The sequence below is a fragment of the Aulostomus chinensis genome, chromosome 22 (genome assembly GCF_037954235.1).
Source record: "Aulostomus chinensis isolate RoL2024-O1b breed Wild chromosome 22, RoL_Achi_v1.0, whole genome shotgun sequence".
In the NCBI taxonomy this organism is placed as follows: Eukaryota; Metazoa; Chordata; class Actinopteri; order Syngnathiformes; family Aulostomidae; genus Aulostomus; species Aulostomus chinensis.
The window spans coordinates 14,214,488-14,235,720 of NC_141341.1; the positions used below are offsets into that span (position 1 = coordinate 14,214,488).

The following is a 21,233-nucleotide window of genomic DNA, read 5'->3' on the forward strand; positions in this document are numbered from 1 at the left end:
ACTAATAGCTCCCATTATTTGTTATTACTTTATTTTACATGGTTAGAGTCACACTTTGAATTTGGCCATATTTCATGAGTGCCAGTCAAATTCCTCCCAGTGTGATGTCACGCCTTTCTACCCTCCTTTTCTTAGGAATAAGTTAACAGCAGTTGGACATTCTGGAAACACTGTTTCAGCTGGACTTTAAGTCTGATTTGTGTCCCAGAAAGTGGCTTAACTCACGCACGCATGCCAGATGCACACACGCACGCACGCACGCACACACACATGCACGCCTTTCATCAAGAGGGGGGTAGATGATATCTGTGTCCTTTCACTGAAGGTGCAGCTTGGGAGTGTGTTTGTGTGCATGGCGGGGTGTGTGAGTTTGTGGGGGGTTAATGGGGGAAGGGTGGCGAGTGAGAAATTGGGACAGAAATGCCATAGATAAGGTATATATGATTGGGGACAAGGGCAACACAGGGAGGATGACGAAAGAGAACAATGGTGTGTGTGGTGTGTGTGTGTGTGTGTGTGTGTGCTTGTGTGACTGACAGCGAGACAGAAATACACAATCCAAGCGAGTGTTTGAACAGAGCCAAACATGTGTGCACCGTTCCTATCAGAGCTGCAGCTCCTGCATCTTTATCCTGCTTGTTTTATGGTTTTTCCTCTCTTTTGCAGTGAGAAATAGAGAAGTACTGCTGCACGAGGGGTAATGAAGCCTCCTGAGCCCTAGGGTGCAGCTCCATCTCCCCTCCACCATCTATCACTACCCTGCATCCCACCTATGGAGACATGCCACATCTACAACATCCCATCCTCCTGCACCAGCATGAGCAGTAGGCAATACAAGCATGTGCGCGCGCGCGCGCACACACACACACACACACACACACACACACACACACACACACACACACACACACACACACACATCTCTTGCTCTCTCCTTCAACTTTTTCCTCATCCACGTCCATCTCTACCATGACACACATTTTCATTTTCCCTGCCCATCAGGTGTGAAATTTAAATCCAGCTACCAGATTGCTTACCTTTCCTCTGTGGTATTTTTCAGTCTGTAACTTCCATGGAAATATCCATTTGAATGGACGGACCAGGAATGAAAGACACACTTTTGTTTTTTGTACATTCACAACACAATTGTTTGTTCATGAAGCAGTAATAATGGACGACAGTGATCAAACGAGCAGCAAAAGTAGAAGGCATTGTATAAATGGAAGAAAAGGCACTAAGAGAGTGTATGATTCTACCAGGGTGAGGCTTTACTCCCCTGGACCTCACGTGATCGTGTCCTATAGTTAAAAATGTGGTAGTGTGACTGTTCCATCAAGCGAGAGGGAGGAGAAAACTGATAATATTTGCTTTTGAATGATGAAACTAACAAATGCTGCACTGTGGTGAATATATCACCTTCTACGTACACTAGGTGACGCTAGAGAACACGCATGTTACATTTTGTTGCTCTACATCACATGAAGACAACACTTAAACTTTGATCTTTATCACAAGATGTTGGTTACATCAGGCTTACTTGCTGTAACCACTAGGTGTCGCTATGACTGTGACTTCATTTCAGTTCACAGGAGTCTTCAGGATGGACACCAATCATGTGGAGTCCAGTCACAACAGTTTCTTTACTACGGCAAAATATCTTAAATTGGCCACAGTAACATCATTCGACGAAAACTAGATAACAGTCTCTAAATAAAAAACCAAAAAACAATGACATGTCCTGTGCCACCAGGGGGCACTATGACTTCTCCGATGCTTTATCTAATGGATTCTTCCTTGGTTCATACTACACCATTGTGCCAAGTTTGGAGAAAATCTGCCACATATTTTTGGAAAATCCTGCCGACAGACGAACGGAGTGACACCACGACCTCCATGGTGGAGGTAATCCCAGAATTATTACACTAAGAGAAGAAGAAAAGATAAAAATCAGGGTAAAAGGGGAACACGACAGACTGTAAAACATGGCAGAGAAGCTGAACAGACAGAGATAAATGACATAAACAAAAGAAAGGCAGCACCAGAGAGGGATACTATTGAAGCCCCCAGGCTCATTTTGGTGAAAGATGGCCTCCATCCTCAAAGGGAACATCAGCCCGAATGCTTCGTGCTTAAAGGGGACCTCACGCAGAACGCTCAGCAATTACTGGCCATTTCTGGTCTCCCTGGCGGCAGCGGTGGTGGGGGGACTCAGGGCCCACTAGCTCGACACCCAAATCCCAACCTTCTGGGAGCATTTGGTATTTCCATTAATAGAGTTGGGACCCAATCTGACACCTTCGCCTGGAGCTACCTGTCAGTGAGCCCACCCCTACAACCCCCCACCCTCCACAATTACCAGACATCTATTCTGCTCTTTTGCACAAACTTTGTTTCACTCTAACTCGTTCTCTTTAATTCCAGTTGTACCATCAACACTTTTTAAAAAAAATTTAATGTCTTTTTACATTTGTTCCTCTTTCCTATGCTTAACTAAGCTCCTTTCTGTTGTATTTCCTTTTACTGTATACATTTTGTGTCAATGACACAATGGGAACAGAAAACAATCCTGTTCATGGTTATAGCAACAACCACATGGTTAAGGTTTGGGGACCATTGTGTTTTTTAAAACATAGTTCTGTTCTATATGAAATTACAGTTTAGTCAGAGGGACAAAAAACATAAATCAGTCCTGAATGTTCAAAACTGACTCCATAGCTCATTTACATAAAGGTTTGACAGGTAGCACCATTGCCCAACATTCTACTTTTGACAAGTTGGGATGTAAAGCCGGCTTTATATGCTGTCATATGTCGAGCAATGCATAAAAAGGCTCTATCTGTGTCACGTTGATCCTGATTCGTGCTGTCACCGTATATATTTTTCATTTGGATGCAAGGAAAAAAAAACAAAAGCCGCCATACAGAAGGATCCACATAAACCAACATTTACATCTGGGGCCAGTTTAAGACGCAAATACTGAGTATAAAACCTTTTTATTAAAGTAAAAGGGTGTGGGTATGCGTGTGGTTGAGAGAGAGAGCGTAAACAACAGCATAAAGCAGAGTTTAAAAAAAAATCTTCCTCTAAATTAGAGGCAACACAGCAAAAAATGTCCACATGCAACCAATCAAAAAGCTCTGAAGTGAACTGACATCATTCATCCAGGGACCAGACACGGAGGGCTACCTAATTGCTCCAGACCTGGCTTCCTTCTTCTTCTCAACTATTCTTAAGGGGCTGTGTGAAAAAGAAAACTGTCTTAATGATACAATACGATGCAATTGCATGCCTTCGTACAGTATGAGGAATCAATACAGAGAATCAAAGAGGCACTGGAGCAGTGCTGAAACTAACCACGTGAAGCCTTCTCAGAAACAGCAAATGTGCCGCAGGTGTCGCGCGTTACAATTCACCGCTACGTTGAAAGGATATAGAGCAGGTCTCTGCATCCGTGCAATCCATCAATCATCACCTTCACTATATGCTATGACTTGTGTGTGTGTGTGTGTGTGAGTGTGTGTGTGTGTGTGTTCACCTGAAGTTGCATTTCTCTCTCTCTTCTTTGAATAACTCTGTATTCTTTCAGAATTCAGTATAGTCAGAAAATAAAATTGACCATAAGACAAAAATGCGCGAGCATCGTAATTCATCAAAGGTGTATTTGATGTTTTAATTTGCTGGAAGTCAGTCAGAAACAATCGGCACAGTGGTGTATTGATCGGGTTCTGTATCACTGCGAAGGCTGGGGGCCAGTGGCTACTCACCACGCTGACTTTGAAAGCATAGAGCAGGTCAAAGGGCAAAGCCGCCACCAGGTCAATGATGAACCACGTGGTCAGGTAGTGAATGCAGATCTGACGAGCGTCAAAGATCACTTGACCTGACTTGCTGACGTAGGAGGTGCGAAAATTGAAAACAATGTCTGGGGGGAAAAAAAGAAAGACTTTGATTAAACAAGAAATGTCGAGAGGAATGAGAAAATAAACTTCCTCAATGGCTCAACCAACCTATGATGAACAGAATCTCCACGGCGATGTCGCTGACAGTAGTGCTGCGGGTCATGTCATCATCGTCACCAATGAAACACACATTGTAGGGCACCGTCACAGCGACGTAGAACGTAGCGAGTAGAATCAACCAATCCCAACCTGCTTTGAATGTGCTGTAATGAAGCAGGATGAACTTGGACTTCTTGGCATCCGCTACCTTGTACTCTGGTAGGGCGGGCGGATCCCCAAACACGTTCTGGACCGGATAGAAAACGCAGTTGGATGCAATGTGTATGAAAAGGATTTCCTCATTTTAGGAAGGTTAAAATAATCATAACCATAATTTCGCTCAATACGGAACAAGTAGTTTTCAATAACCAAAAAAACAAACAAAACAAAACAAAATTTGAAAACACACAGAGTAACACAGGGAGGCAGAAGGCAGAGGGAGCAGTAACAGAAGTAACAGCAAAGATCCCCGATGGAGTACAGAGTCGGCAACAGTGACAGCAGAAGTGACACTGATTAAGTCAGATACTGAGATGGGCTGCAGGAGGACACGCAGAGGAATCGCCGGCAGCTCAAAATGATGCTTCACCCCCAAATTTTTTTACTTTCACACTGCGACACCAGAATGCAGAAGAAGCCAGCCAAACATATACTTAAGCTTGAAGTTAGTGACAGCTGACAGCCAACGCCATCTGAACAGCCCAAAGATTTTACAAACTCTCCAGCACGTCATCTGTTGTAATCCGACTCTTCTTCATCCAGCCGCATGCTCAGTAATACTCAAACTACAACTGCGACTCACTGAACAAGTATGGACAAGGGAGTTGGTTATGGTTGATTTTGTGGATTACTCACCATACAGCTGGATTAAGAAGATGTGGATTAGATTTGCTGCAGCTGTTGCTGGCCATAAATTGCCATTAGCTTCAAGTGAAATATACGTGGCTGGCTCTTACTGCATTCTGGAGTCACATCGTAGTGCAGGTCATGCAGAAGGGGAAAAAAATCTCTTTTTGAGCAAAACCAACATATTTGTGAGTACTTGAAAGGCAAAATACACTTTTGGGGGGAAGTTTTGCCATAAATAAGGTGTTTTGACTGACATTTGCCAGTTGAATGTGTGGAAGTAGATAACAGGGTCATCTGACCTCACTTGGATAGTTGCAAGTGGAGCCTGATGTCGCGGGGTGCCTGAAGTAACGTTCGGCTCCATCTCAAGCTGGTCACATGTCAGAGCAATAAGGGACTAATTATGATGAACGTGGGATGCTCATGGTAACAAATGCACAGACGCTTAAGACCAGACCGCGGCTGGAGCTCGAAGGAGCGATTTCTATACATGGTTTTGGTTAAACAGCTAAATAATACAATCAGTTTTTACTTTGTTTACTTCGATGACGTGCATTAAGGATCAGCCACAATTGCTGCTGTTCTTGTTCATATTAAGTTTCTGTGAGATAATAACGCCTTGTTAATTAGAGGTTTTGGTTTATTTCTGAGCCCCTAGATACAACATTTCACATCCCAGCCTTGATTTTGTATGCTAAGCTCCATAAGAGCATTAATCTTCTCACTTGCAATGTTGCAGCCTGTCCTCACTTGAATGATCCTTCATCATGTTTCCTCCCACCCCATTGTTTGAAGAGTCTCGTGATACCTTGTTGAGCTTAATCTTGCTCTTCTCTCGGCTGTGGAGGTGCCCGGAGATGTGGTAAAGTACCGTGCTGCTCCGCAGACGTGCTGAGCTGAATGGAGAGCCCGTTTTCACCCTGCCGCGCCGCCGTTCTGTAAACACATACACTTATTCATGCAAACCTCAGTACACAATTTCTCTCCTATACTTTACCCCCCAGGGTTAGCGCCTGATGACTGATTATGCTTGATGAAACACATAATATTCTCTTCTGAAATAGCAAAACATGAATATGCAAAAGCAAGGATGTGTCATTCAGGAGCAAATGGCACAATTCGGTGGAAAAAAGCAAAAAACTCCAGCAATCTCCCTATGGTAAATGTGTACATGAACACACACCGATTTACATTATTCAGCCATAAATATCGGTTGATTAAGTCCTATCTTGTTAACATCATCTCCAAAAGAGCAGAGCAATTTACCTTTGATAAATCACGACTAGGTCAGAGAGGAGGTTAAATATGGTGGATTGTCACTGAGGTGGTGTGTGTGTACATGTGTGTGTGTGTGTGACAGTGCTCCTGGGAGAATGCTTGTTTTCTCCAAGTGCATCGTGGTTGTAGATAAAAGAGATCGGGCAAGAGTGATGTGTTCAGACTGGAACTTGGATAATAGGAGAAGGCATGTTATTGCGACTGGGCACTGAGCCCCTGTCTCGCGGCCCTGAACCCACAGGAAAGCACAGAGGCTAGAAAACGGCAATAACAAAGCTGCGGAATAGAAGTAATAACTGCTTTGGAGTATCCTTTAAAAAGCGTGTGTGTTTTCTGGTGTACGTGTGTCTACGGACCCCAGACGAGGCACCATAGACAAGGCCCATCCATAACACGGTGCAGCCTTGGGGGACACGACACAGCAGGAGCACGGAGACAGAGAAAGGTTTATTTTTAGATCTAATGAATTTCCCTCTGCTTTACTATAGGTGGGGAGGGAAGTTAGGGATGGGTGTTGTTTGTGAAGCGGACGGGTGAAGCCATGTAGGGCAGATAGAATTAACGCAGAGTGCGATTTTACCCCAATTTATGACTGAAAAGATGAGAGCAGGCGATGGAGAGAAGTCCGGGTTTCCCTCCTCCCCTCCTCCACACATGCGGTCTGGGCAGGCGGTCAGTGGGGAGGAAAAAGAGCTAAATAGGTCACATCGAAGGTGTCTGTCCTACAAAGTCCCCATCATATTGTTTTATATACTTTGAATAATTTGGGTTTTCATCCGGCAGGTGCAGATGTTATAGATCTGGAGCATAGATTTGAGGTGGTAGTCCTGTTCTACCCCCTAAAATAACAGTTAAGTCATATTTATAGAGGAAACTAGGTGAAGGCGTATACTGAAAAAAAAGGTCCACATAGAGATGAGGTCTATAAGTCAACAAAAGCTTTTTCCATTAATTCTCATTTAATAACCATGATTGTTATTATTATAAGCATAACACCAAAGTAACCATTCAAGGAAATTAAAGCTTACCAAAACTTAACTTTAACATTAACAAGTGACACAAAAACACACATTTTCAAGTGTGAATTTATTTTGTTTACGAAGGTGAAGTTGTCTGTGGTTCGCATCTCTGTGAGTTCCCTCATTTAGATTATTGTGGACAATAAGCTCTACTGGAAACAAACTTTTATGATGTTTTGTTTCATGGTTTTCACAAATGAACTCCATTTTTTTTTAATGGCTTTTGAAGCACAAATGAAAAGGCTACAAGTACAAAACTAGCATTATGCTACGCTAACAAACTACGCAATGAATACCTGACTTCAAAGTCCCAAAGACAACCTTTGTGCTTTTTATTTCTTCCACATGTTGATGAAAAAAAACATTCAAATTCACAACCTTGGTGTTTAGTCATGTATTTTACGCCAAAGATCAAACGCTTGTGTTAACCACAGACCTTTTTTGAGGCGTTTAACCGAAAACCCACCAACATGAGGGAACCAGATGTTTATTGATACGTTGGCCTTCCGGCCCACTGGTAGGTGCATGTGCCATCTCATACATTAGATATGCAATTAGATGTTTTTGCAAGTATATTTTTTTTTTGTCAGTGATCGACGCAAATGTTGTATTTATTTTGGTTCTAAATACTTTATAACACTCTTGTAATAAATTTCCATTTTTTTCTGCAGTGGCTAAAAAGAAGCACATACCTGCAGTGAGAAGGGCATCAACATGCAAATGTTCTATGAGACTTACTGGGCATATTTTCATTTCAATGAGCTTGTCAGAGCCGAACCCATTATAGCGAGGTGTTTGTCTCTGTCTGGAGGTGTGCTGCATCAGCCACTTCCCTTAAGTATGAAAAGCATTTCATTAGGTGTGCAAAAATAACTTTTCTTTCAGTGTCTGGTTCCTGTTCTCCTTCATTTACAATAATGAGAGTAATTAGGTGAATCCAGGGGAAGGGAGGTTGGCCAGAGACTTTAAGTCGCAAAAGTTTTCTTTTTCTTTTTTTCCCCCTCTGTACTTTCAGTGGTTAAAAAAAATAATTCAAATGCTGTTAAGCATCGGTGCTGTATCCTCAGGGGAGGAGACAGAGGAGGCCCAGCGTCCGATTGGTCATCTGCCAAAATATTTATCACTGACATGATTTTAAAAAAGGTTTGAGGATCTCATTGAAAGAGCTTTTCTGAAATCACTAGCCTCAACGTTACCTGACTGGGTGGAAAAATTCCCAATTTGGTAACTGTTGGAAGTGGGAAATTCTGGGTTTTGATCCCATAAAAAAAAAAAAATCATGGGGCAGGTACAAAATTGACATACTTTTGGAAGTTTTTTGTCACATTTTGGCCTTCCTGTTGCTTACTGCTTCTGAGCAAACCTGACAAACCCTGTTTGTTGTAGTCTTGGCCACCGCCGGTGTCCAGTCTAGTTCTGCGACTGCGCATTCTTTCTCTGAACTGAAACTGCAACGACGAAAACCTAACCAAATGACATTTCATAAGATTTTGACGCAGAAAGGAGTGTGTCGGTCGGTCGAATTTTCATTTGAAAGGAACAGATTTGGTGTGAGGTGATGGAAATGACGGAAAGATAATCTATAGTTATCTCACCGTTTTTTGTTAGACAAAATTCAAGTTAGATTACCACAGATGACGTTTATACAGATTTCTTGATCAATGTGTAAGTTGAATTCGTCAATAAATCAACACGATGACGATTTTCCTCCTTTTGGACATACATTCTTCATACCTTGTGGCGATGATTTTTGTGGACTTCACTATCAGATTCGAATAAATGAGATGTATTCTGTCGTCTGTGCAGCGTTCAACAACCTCCGTACATCCAGCACATTCACATACTGACCTTCCTTCTTGTCCTCTTGGATGGCTTTGGCTTTAGTGTCGGTGATATCCTTAAATGAAGCCAGAAAGAGCACCACATCTCCCTTCTCATTCTTAATTGGTACAATGTCCAGCAGGCACCAGAACAGCACCACTAAAGGGGAGAAACACTCCTATTAACATCGTTCTACACCAGCTCCCATTGTATTCAGAATGCATTTGCAGTGTGTGTGTGTGTGTGTGTGCGCGCGCGCGTGTGTGTTTGAGTACAGTGTAACAATCCCTGACTTATTAGCGAGCCCATCTACAGTTGGAAGTCCCTGGGGAGCAGCAGAGCCTTTAAATAGACCGAGCCACTATCCCCCAGGCACAGCAAGAGATGAACCCATCTCCCAGGTCCCATCTCCTGCTAAATAGATTGCTTTTCAGAGGAACTCCAGGTCAGCGTCTCTGTGTTTGTGTGTTTCTGCACCAGTGTAAGTATACTTGTGCACTTTAAAGAGTTTGATTAATCCCAAAAGATGTTGTTTTTTTTCTTAGCATTCCATCTTTCTGTACATTGTGTGCTAATCTGGCCATTTCTGTCCAAAATGGTGTTTCCATGAGCTGAACTTAATAAAAGTGTTATTTTTTCAAAGCATATCTCATAAAACCACTTTAACGTAGGTTTAAGAAGTACATCAGGCAAAAGTTCAGTCATTCATATACAGACCAGTAAACATGTAAGAGGATGCATTGTTACTACAATACTGTTATAGAAATCCATCCATCTATCCATCCATTTTCTATTGCTTATTCCTGTTAAGGGTTGCGGGGGGGCTGGAGCCTATCCCAGCAGCCTTCGGGCGAAAGTAAATATTGTTCTTTTCAAAATACAAGATGATTGGGGGAAAAAAAATGGGGGAAAAATGAAATTCCCAATATTATTAGTGTTTTTGGAGTTTCTTGACTGATGTGAGTCAAATATTCGCACTCTATCAAATCCTGAGGGAAACACCTGGCACTTCAGCCACTAAATGCTCCCCTGCTGGTTCTGACTGGGTCATCGTCTCTGGGTTCGTCCAGGTGAGCGTCACCTCTGACATCTGATACACTATGACTGCTTTAAAGGGGTTTAACGCGAATCGAACCCGGAACCTTCTTGCTGTGAGGCGACAGTGCTAACCACTGCACCACCGTGCCACCTAATATGGCATTTCGTCTTTATTAATTACATATCGGTAAGTTAAAAAGTGAACGGCTTTTTTCGCTGAAGGTTTTGCTCACACCAGAAACATCCATCCATCCATCCATCCATTGTCTTCCGCTTATTCCTACACAGTAAGGTTCATGGGGGGCTGGAGCCTATCCCAGGGTCAACGGGATAGGCTCGGCGAGAGGCGGGGTTCACCCTGGACAGGTCACCAGTCCATCACAGGACCAACACATAGAGACAGACAACCATTCACACTCACAGTCACACCTACAGTCAATTTAGAGTATCAATCAGCCTCGTCCTCTCTTGATGTCTTTGGACTGTGGGAGGAAGCTGGAGTACCAGAGAGAACCCACGCAGGAACAGGGAGAACATGGAGACTCCACACAGAAAGAGCCCGTGCCCGAGCTGGGACTCAAACCCGGAACCTTCTTGCTGTGAGGTGACAGTGCTGACCACTGCACCACCGTGCAGCCTCACTAGAAACATACAAGAGAGTATTTTTGACTTCTTTTGCTCCGCAGCCATTTAGTGAAACTGACAAACTTTAAAAGAAGAGCTTGTTACTTCCTGTTCACCGATGGGCTGCTGATTAGGAGGGATTTCCCACGGAGTTCCCTCCCATTACTCCCAGCTCGCCTGCTGATGATTCAGTCACAGTGTGTGTGTGTGTGTGTGTGTGTGTGAGAGAGAGAGAGAGAGAGAGAGAGCGAGAGGGTATTTGCATGTCATGCTGCAAGGCAGCTCCATCAAGCGCGCAGTCAGAGGAAAAGTGTCCTTGATTGCGAACATACAGTTTTCTCTTGAGGAGGACGAGCGTTCAATCAACAGAACACCCGACCAACACTGATCTAAGTGTTTTACAGTGAGACTACATGATTATGATTATTATTTGATTAATGATTACAATCAAACAAGACGTAAATAAGGGGATATAAATAAAATCATGAAAAATACAGAATTGCGCCTGTGCTCGTTCATGTCTTCATGCTGACAATAACCGGTTAACACCTGATTTCCACTTGCAGACGCCTGGAGTCTGTAATTTTTTTAATAGTCTGTAATTAAATATAGGTGTACACCCCCCTGTATGCACATTTCCATCTTGAACACTTCATAGCTGCACAGGTAAAGTTCCATGTTTTCAACATATGCTTAAGGTACATACCAGACTGAAAATAAATGAGAAGAGGAGCTTTGCAAACACATGAGCTCATGGAGGTTTACATAGGGAATGAAAGCACTTCCAGTGTATAACACAGACCCTAGATCTGCACTTGTGGTAATGAGATGCAAAGTAAAGAGACAGATCTTCAGAAAAGTCTCCCAAATATCAACGGAGTGGAAGATCTAACCGTTAAAACAGCAAAATATTCCAGAATTTAGGTCCAAAAACTGAAGACGTTTTAGCATTTTTGTTTTTTCATGGGTGTTTGAGCAGCAGGAGATAAACAGTTAAGAGATTTAAACTGCTTACAGCCTCTCCAGAGATCAAAAGCAAATGAAAGAATCTTAAAATCCCACACGGGGGATTTAGTAAAGTTGAGGTGAGAGGAATTAAAAGTGCATACAATAGCCTCCAGATCTATGGAACAAAATTATTTTAATTTTTCTCAGCTGGAAGAACCCAGTGATGACTTATTATTGTTGTTGTTGTTGTTTTAAATTTTAAAATCAGAATCACGGGGATACTTGCGTGGGAGTTAGCCGTTCAATGAGCGAGGCCTGAGGGCAGTCGTTGCTGGGACTGAGTTTTTCTGCCCGGTCAAAGATTACAGTAGGAGTTCAGTTTTATTCTGGTTTAAAGGGAGAGATTTTTGTCATGCAGGATTTAACATCCTCAGTGCTGTTTAAATGTTTAGAGTGTGTGGATCAGAGGGTTTCAGGGGGAGGAGCAGCTGCGTCGGTGTCGTCAGCATAACAATGGGATACTTTCAGGACTAGACAGGAAGACAGGGAGGAGGCAGCAGAACAAGCGTTTGGAAAAGGTAAAAAGAATCAGTGAAAATGATGTATCACAACAAAAGAGAGAGAGAGAGAGAGAGAGAGAGAGAGAGAGAGAGAAATGCGAGAGTGGTGAGAGCTGAACTGAAAAGGAGTCAGAGAAGACAACAAGAGATGGAGCAGAGCGGGACGACGTCAACATCTGTGACAGAAAAGCTTGTGTGTACACAAACTGCACTGAACCAACTGGTTATTCCGCATCCAAACTCAATCACAGGGATAACACAGGGAGGTGGCACAACACATGACACATGCGCATACCATGAACAAGAATCTAAGACAATCCTCCCGACAGCCCATCACCCAGAAACACGACCACGACTTCCTAAGGCTCCGTTACATTCTGGCGTTGCCATGAAATTACCTGCCAACACCACAAAAAGAATCCCAATAGCAAATAAACTGGAATATTTTCACGGTGGAGACACAAAACCCCTGGATAATAGTGTTTGTATTCAAATTTTTTTAATAATTATATCATTATTCACCAGCAGCTTCTTGAGAGGACATTGACTATTGTGGACTATTGATGCATTTACACACACATTTATTAATAAAGCCCATTTAAAACAGCATAAACTGTAATATTTACATACCTGCGCAATATGGAACTCATTTATTTACTTATTTCCACATTTCTGTGTATATATTTTTGTGATTTTTTTTAAACCACCCCTTTCTTTAACTGTATATTGCTTGCTGACCATTCACTTTCGCTGCTGTAATACTGTTAATTTTCCAGTCTTGGGGTGAATAAAGGATTTTCTTTTTTTTTCCCTTTTCTTTTCTTATCTTATCTTAATGGTGAAAAAGAAAAACACATTAAGCAAAACAAACGGAGATGAATAAATAAATGACATCAGCAGGACATATGTGTGACCGCCATGAATAAGGATCATAGCATGGATCATGTTGTACCGCCACCACGCAATGCAACGCTGAGGTTGTTGTCGTGTCTTGATGACTGTCACTTGAGTACAAGTTGAGTTACTGGAAATCCACCACTGGCCTCTGAGAGTTCTGTGCACTGCAAACCTAAATTAACAGGTCACTTCTCTGTTCCAAGAGTTGCCCAGATTTATATGTGCATGGCTCCATATTGCACAATATCCACCTAAATAACCTCCTGACAGTTCAATGGCTAGTTTGTCCAACTGTAAACTCTTTTTTTTTCATCTTTTTGTCCCCGTCGGCTTAAAAGCTGTGAGTGAAAGTTCAAAAACATCAAAAAATAAAAAGTTCAAGACTGAACTTTTGTTGGATCGATCAATAGTTCTGGAACAGCTACTAAATGGACGCGGAGGAGAGGTTGCTTTGCAGTTCTGACATCTTAAAACCAACTTCAAGTCTCACCCCTCGCGCGGGTGCGTATTCAAAGTACAAGTAAGTGCTTAGGAAGAGTCACGGATATCGCTGAGATAATCAACGAGGGTTTATTTATCTCATAAAATCACCACAAAAAAAAAAGAAAAAAGACTCTACGACAACATCAGGAAAGCAAGCTGAGCTGTGCGTGGCGGGGTACGATCCGCTGATGCCTAGACGTGCTCATTATTTTAAATTCTGCTTTATTCACTGGCCAGCTGGCTAATCAGCGAGGCACAAAACATAGCAGCACAGATAGCAGTTGCCCCCGGAGTAATTAAAGGAGTCGAGGTTAAGGAGTCACTAAACTGACAGCTATGAAAGTTTAATGGGTCTCAGTCAGTGTTAAATAATAACTGGGGGACTTTAGTGAGGGATGTTTAATCACTCTTTAATGAGAAGGGGCCAATAAAAAATGTTTTACATCCGTTCCTCCACCATTACTTGATCAGTCCATGGTTCCATCTATGCCAATTTAAATGGAGCCTCTTCAGAAATAGCCACCGAGAAGTGCCATCCATTTGTGGAGATACATGGAAAAAGTCAAGTGGTAATCACCCTCGGATGACTTTGCGAACCTCTCCACTTCCAACGCTTCATCAGTACTTGAGGTGTGGAATCCAGGCAACGCCAGAACTTCATAAAAAAAATGAACAGAAATGATATTTACCTGTCTTTTTGTAGAATATGATCTCATCTTTAAACTCCTTGCGCCCTTCCAAGGCGTCGTCGATCCTGAGGATGATGCTCTCGCTCGTCTCCGGCCCGTAAAGGAACTTACATGCGCAGCTCTTCTGCATGACCTCAGTCCTGGAGAAGCCCGTGAGCTCACAGAAGCCATCGGAGCAGTAGACGATGGGAAAGCCCTTTGACACCTGAGCGTTGGCCAGAATAAAGTTGCTGTCTGCAGCAGAGAAAGAGAGAGAGAGAGAAAGACAGACAGAGAGAGAGACAGAGACACAGAGACAGAGACAGAGAGAGGAACTGGTTTTGAAAAGGTGTTTTTTCCTCATAATATTCAGATTCACACACATAAATGAAGGATTATTAGATGAGTTTAGCCTAGTTTAGCTCATCATCATCCGTTATCTTGTTTGTCCTGTCTTCAACCTAAAAATATCACATCCCCATTTGGGTTCACTGCTACATTCCAGCACAGACGAAAAATGACTCGTGATGTCTTACAAGGTTACCGTGACCTCTTCTTTAATTTGCTCCATCAAAATCCCTAGTGTTCCCGACACCGTGCCACCCGCTCTCCATCAACACCATCAAATGAATTTTTATTAACACCGTCAAAAGTAAGAAACATGACAAATCATATGACTTATAAATCACCTAATTAGGTTGATATGTCACAAGTGTATTTGTGTATTTATGTGTCTAATGTAGTACCCAGGTAACGTTAACTTCCTCCCTATGAGATATCCTACTTAAGAAAAAGCATTCAAGGATAAAAGTTCTGGCTTGTTCTCCCTTACTGATGATACATGACATCATTAGACCATGAATATTCATGAATCCATGAATCCAGAATATTTGACCTTACCAGAATAGTTCCAACTCGTATTCATACAGTTTTACATTCAGAAAAAGAAGGCCAATCTTAAGGGTCTTGAAATGATAAATGGAGAGAAAAGTTTAAAGTTTTGCAAAAGTTTTTTTTTTTTTTAAATGAAGCCACAAAGTGTAAAAACAAACAAACCACTGTTTATGAGTTCTGTTAACCCCTCACATCTAAAATGTCCTTTCAACTTTAACAGCGTGTTGTATTTTAAAAGTGTGATATTTCATGGAGTAGCACTTTTTCCTGAAATGTACGGTGTTGTGGTTAAGCAAGATGTACTGCGGCACAAAATGAAAATATCGAAGCACGAGTACCTCAAATCTGTACATAAGAACAGGAATTTTATTATCAGGGATTCTAATTATCTCTCCCTACTGGCGACCTCCTTCAAGCATGGCTAGTATTTTTATTAGTAGTAGTAGTAGTATTTTTGCCATAATTTTTGCATCACAACTCTGGTTGTGTGCCTGCTGCAGTAACCTAAAATCTGACCCTCACTTTTGCGTCTTCAGATAATAAAACTGGAAACAAAATCATTTGGTCATGTTCCAGTGAATCCCTCTCACAAGCCACCCGAGCTAAAATGTGACTTTCATCTGTGTGGGCTTGCGTGGGTTTGCAACATGAAGGTCATTTACCTCAATAAAAAGTAGCCGATCTATCCGCAAACTAAAGTACCATATTATCCTTCTCACGGAGTCAAGAAATTGACCCGGGCCTGAATTCATCATCGCTTCAGCCAGAGCTGCACTGAGGAGAGGTTATGTGTTAAGGAGAAATGTTTGTACGAGAGGAGAGTAAAAAGTGAGACCAAGTGGAGGACCGTGGGGGATGAGCTGGAGTGATAACCGTAAAAACATTCTCTCATTAGAGTTGAAGTCCATCGTAATTAATCAGACTATTTGTGTCTTCTTCTAAATATCAGGTTGAAGTGGACCAGCTGTTTATAGCTCACTCCATTTATAACAAACAAACACCCACAGCACCGCCGTACGGGGACAATAAAGCTGAGCTCTGCTGATAGAGAGCTAATGTTTACACTACAGAGCACGCTATAGCAGACTGTTTTACAGATTGCATATGGGAGTGTGTGTGTGTGTGTGTGTGTGTGTGTGTGTGTGTGTGTGTGTACAGTTTTGTTATTTGATAGGCAGTCAAATCTGCTCATACTGGTCCTTTACTTGTATAATACCACACACCAACCCCAACACACACACACACACACACACACACACACACACACACACACACACACACACACACACACTCATTGAGAAGTATATGCAAAATTACAAAATCAAACACACGTAAAGTTTGTGACAATAACACAATAGCCACACGCAGACAAACACACAAAGTAATGCGCACGTCTTAATCACCATTGCTTGAGATGTCTTGCAAAGTGACTTGTTTAAATTACACTTTATTACAAAAATCAATTTTCTGCATCAATAATTCCCTTTTCCACCAAGCCCCGTGTTTAATTGTTTTATGTTGTATGTCAGGTTTTGTTGAAAGAAACTACCTTAGATTTCGACTGGGAATACAGCACCGGAGAACAAAACCGTGTCTGCGTCCCTCAAGAGGAACAAGCAACGTGTTCCTATTTTATAATCCCATTCAACAATCAAGGCTTGCGTCTGCGTGCTTGCTGGAGCTCACTGAATATCAACATTTATGTCACATTCGGGAGCGGCGTGGGACTTTCCTTGAACAGGAGAAAGTGGAAAGCATCCAGATATTATGTAATAGTTTTTGAAGGATACAACTGGCAGTATTCTACAGTTTTATTTCTGTCAACAAATCAATGAAAATCTAGTCTGTCTCGAATATTTTATGACTCCCCAAGTCAGTCTGAGACACTCAGTTGTATTAACACATAAATATCTTGACAGGTGTCAAAGCTAAATATTTCCAAAATGGCTATGTACCTTTTGGGGTGTCATCTCTCTGACCAGACCCTCCTTGAGCCAGCAAGGTTAGGGACAAATTTTATTCTCTCAAGCAAGACCAGGACTTGTCCAATGCTGAGTTTGCCAAACTTATTTAAAGTCCTGTACCCCTGAAACATTCAACTCTCTGCCCTCTGCGCCCTCTTCCACCACAGATGGCGCTAGCACCACCAACGCTTATTCTGTGAGACATGATAGAGTTGTGTTTTTATTAAGGATGCGATGACTTCAACAGTCTGGACTCGAACATCAGATGATGTACGGCCCCCTCACTGGTTACCGTACCAATTTATCAATTTTTTGAGTAACTTAGGCAATACATTTTCAGCTAAAGGGCCGTGAGGAAATGGTAAGAAACCTACTGGGTATGTATCCCCCAGAGACCCGCCCACAGACATATTCTGTCTCTGATTGGCTAATACTTGGGTCCTCTGGGCATGTGGATCGGTTCAGATCAACTCAGAAGATGAAAATCAGTGGGTCTTTGCAGAATTCCAGACCTCCCGCACAACCCCAGACGTAAGTGTAGGTACCCCTGGGGTGGGGGTGTGCGATATGATGATGATGTACATGCACATAAACTAAAAACACAGCAAACATGGCACTTTCACAACGGATTCTTGGAAAACAAAACACAAGCATCATGGATGAGTTGAAGCATGAGCTTGATCAGTCCATGGTTGGCATTTTCTGTCATAAACTACAGTCGGCATAAACATTTTTGCTGCATTATATCAGTAGTTGAGGTCGTGATAATGTTGACTGTCTGATTCAATGACCAGACATCACAACATTGTTGCCTTCAGGTCGTCAGAGATGAGATCATTGAGTATTAATGAATATATTGGCTGTCGCCACAAACACGAATTCAACTGAAGAGAAAAAAAAAATCTATTCTAATGTGTTTTCTATTGCAGAGCCTGCAGCAGTTAATGAACAAAACGCATTTGCTCTACATGCTAGAGTTTTGATAATAGGAGATTGTGGTACTGCCATGAAAAATTTGGAATATGATAATTTTGCCACGTCACCCGACCCTGCCCTGGGGGTACATGAACCCCAGTCTGGGAATCATGGGTCTAGCTTTTCATTACTGTAGGGAAAAATAAAATGAACACTCATACAGCTGCGGAAGAGGTTCTAGCTTTTACAACAGTTCCTGTCGATATATCGCACATTAAGGCCCAGATGCAAAGCAAGTGTCTGAAATATGTGTTTTAAGGTAGAATAATTGGTTTAAATAGCCGAGTTTTCAGCTAAAGCTTCTTCAGGTGCATTGGGAGCCCCTCTTCAGTGGCCATTTCAAATCTGATGCTTGCAGTGGGGCATTGTGTTGCCATACAATGCACGTCAGTTATCATCTGCTGTGTGTTTGGGGCTTTACAATTTAATGTACCATTTTCAAGACAAGAGATTGTCTTCCCTTTTCCCCTGGTATCACCTCCTCCCGGGCGTGGCTTCCCAAGTCATCTCCTCATTTGAAGCCATTTTAGTCCTCAACTCCTGCAGTGTTTATACCCTTTGACAGATTGTCAGTGCAGACATGCGGTAGAACATTTTCAAATTTGCTCTGCTCAGACGTTTATATTTTGTGTTAATGGTTTCTAATCAAGACTTTCCTTGTGTTCAGGGCCTTGCCATCACCTGCCATTTTGCCAGCTCACTATTTGCCTTCAGCCGACAAAGATCCGTACCTCCACTGCTGCCCTCATCTCCATTTCCTCCTGCTTGCCTTGTGGAACTCATCCCTGCCAAAACTCGCATCTGTCTGCCATAAAACCCCTAAACTGTTCTCCAGCCTCCTGTGTCTGAATCCGGATCCAAACATATCCCAACCAGCAGGACCACAATTGCTAATGGGTTTGGTGCTCTGGTGTGTATTTATTGTGTCCTATCTAACTTAAAATCAATAACAGCACCCATGTTGATTGTAATGAAGTAAATTGTGTACTGACATGGCTCAAATATGTATTTTAGTAGTTTCTACATAACAATAGCGCTATGGTATAGGCCCATGAGAAAGATTATATGGTTTGGTCTACCCACTGTCGATGGAAATAAAGCTAAATTTGAACCTCTTACTGCAAAAGAAAATTGTGTGCAACGCCAATCGATGTTTCCAACAGACACTTTGGGAATTAATCCTACAGTTCATCCAAATATTATCTTCACCATAAGTTTGAATGATCTACAATGGCTTACAGAATAGCGGTGCATCAAATATGAAGTTTTCTGCATTCCATAAACACCTTAAAATATTCTGCAGCAGCACACAAAAAGTTTACACCACATTCCCCGTACCTGAATACAACCCTGACACAATAACAGAGGAGAAGAAACACACCAAGAATGTTTTGTCAGCAGTAATATTTTGACCGTGCTGCCCAGACAGATGGTCAGAGCAGGTCTCAGATTTGGGACCGGCTGTCAGACGTGAGGCCCCTCAGGCCTGTGGTAAGCAAAGACAGACCGACAGGATTGTTGCCTCCCAGGGACCCCATGCAAAGGCCTGTAGTCTGTCTGATAGCAGCCCCCAGCGTGCCAGAGAAAGGCGTTGACAGGAAACTAATGTGTGCAGTTAAATAGCTGGTATAGTGTGTTTGACAGGGGATTACAACGCTTGCAGAGAAGTGACAGATATGCTGAGGTGTACAGCAGAGTGGATGCAGATTGAACAACACACCAGAGAGTTGGACCTACAAGTCAAAGACATTGGGCCTCATTTATGAAATGTTCACAAATTTAGCGCTTGTTTGGGCCTTAATTTAGTGTTAATATCGGGATTTAAAAGTGCTCAGCATCATCTCCTCCAGATCTATAGACAGATTTAGGCTGTATGGTGTCTAAAGGCAGTTTCATCATATTTAATTTTATCTTCTTGCCCCCACATAAGGTTCTATATAAACATCGTCCTCTATGGTTGGTTGGTTTTCATGATATTAAATGAGAGTTTGGCATTTGTGTTTTGTTTTGTTTTTCTCGGTGCTAATCTCACCGGTTTGGATGTGGATCATTGTGTCATTTAAATCCAGGCACCATTCGAGCCATGGCAACATTTTGGATTAAAGTTTATCGATAAATTTAGTTAAAGTTTGGGTCCTGTAACAGTTCTGTCTGTCCTTTTTACCCTCATCCTTCCTTTCCTCTACGTTTCATTCTCCCCCTCCCTTCCACTGCCCTACTTTCTCTGGCTCCGCTAATGCTCCACTGTTACACCCGGAACCCCCCCCCCCACACACACACACACACACACACAGACACTAATTTCCCTACCTTACCTCACTCCCACTTCTGCTCCCCCTATCAACCTTCGCTCACCTCCCTTCTTTCTTCCCAGCTGTTCTTTATATCCCTCCTACCGTTTTGGATCTCTCCTCCTAATTACTCTTCATCTCCCTTCTACCCTTGGAATTCCGCCCGACTATCCATCTCTTCCAATGATCGTTTATTTCCGTCACTCATTGCACCATCACCGTCTTCCCCAACATCTATTCCTGAGCATCTGCCATATCTGCACCATGAAACTCCGCTAAAGAAAAAGTCTGAGTCGTCTCTTTTCTTTTCTCCTCTCCATTTTTCTCCTTTGCCCTGTCTCAACCTCTTCATCACCTGCCAATGCTCTCTCTCTTTCTCTCTCGCTCTCTCTAACACACGCACACACACACACACACACACACACACACACACACACACACACACACATCTGAGTGTCTTTTGGCTAATTGCTCCCTTGTAGAAGCCGATAGATCGTCTCCTCTCATGCTCACAATACTGTATGACAGCTGCTGAAGAAGCCCCCATAGGGACTGGGAGAAGAGAGGGAGGAGCGAAGGCAGACAAGGAAGAAAGGAAGAGAGGGCAGCAGAGGTAAGAGGGCAACCACAGAGGAACGATAACAAGAAAGAAGAAGAAGGAGAAGAAGCCTGAAGAATACTGTTTATTCAGCGCGTGTGAGGTATGATGATTCTATCAAGTCAATTCATCAAACTTCTGCACAAATCAACAATCTAACCTTGAATACTTCTACATTTTGACACAAGAGTTTGATTTATTTCCAGGAATGAGATGAGAGGACTGGAATTACTGGCCCAGAGTCACAGCTCTAGCCATCTGTCAAGACACACTAAATTGTAGTTGAAAATGAAAAATCACGTTAAAAATCCCACATCTGTTGTCTCCC

At 42.4% G+C, this 21,233-nt stretch overlaps 1 protein-coding gene across 1 annotated transcript in view; it reads right to left on the bottom strand.

The window, feature by feature from the left end:
* Positions 1-21,233, bottom strand: part of kcnh8 (potassium voltage-gated channel, subfamily H (eag-related), member 8) — a 58,602-nt gene that overhangs the window by 25,135 nt on the left and 12,234 nt on the right. The window contains exons 2-6 of the mRNA XM_086193149.1: positions 14,205-14,438; positions 8,962-9,124; positions 5,656-5,767; positions 4,008-4,245; positions 3,765-3,922 (exon numbers count right to left, since the gene is read on the bottom strand). Coding sequence (XP_086049275.1) covers positions 3,765-3,922; positions 4,008-4,245; positions 5,656-5,767; positions 8,962-9,124; positions 14,205-14,438 — 905 coding nt within the window. The remainder of the gene's footprint in view (positions 1-3,764; positions 3,923-4,007; positions 4,246-5,655; positions 5,768-8,961; positions 9,125-14,204; positions 14,439-21,233) is intronic.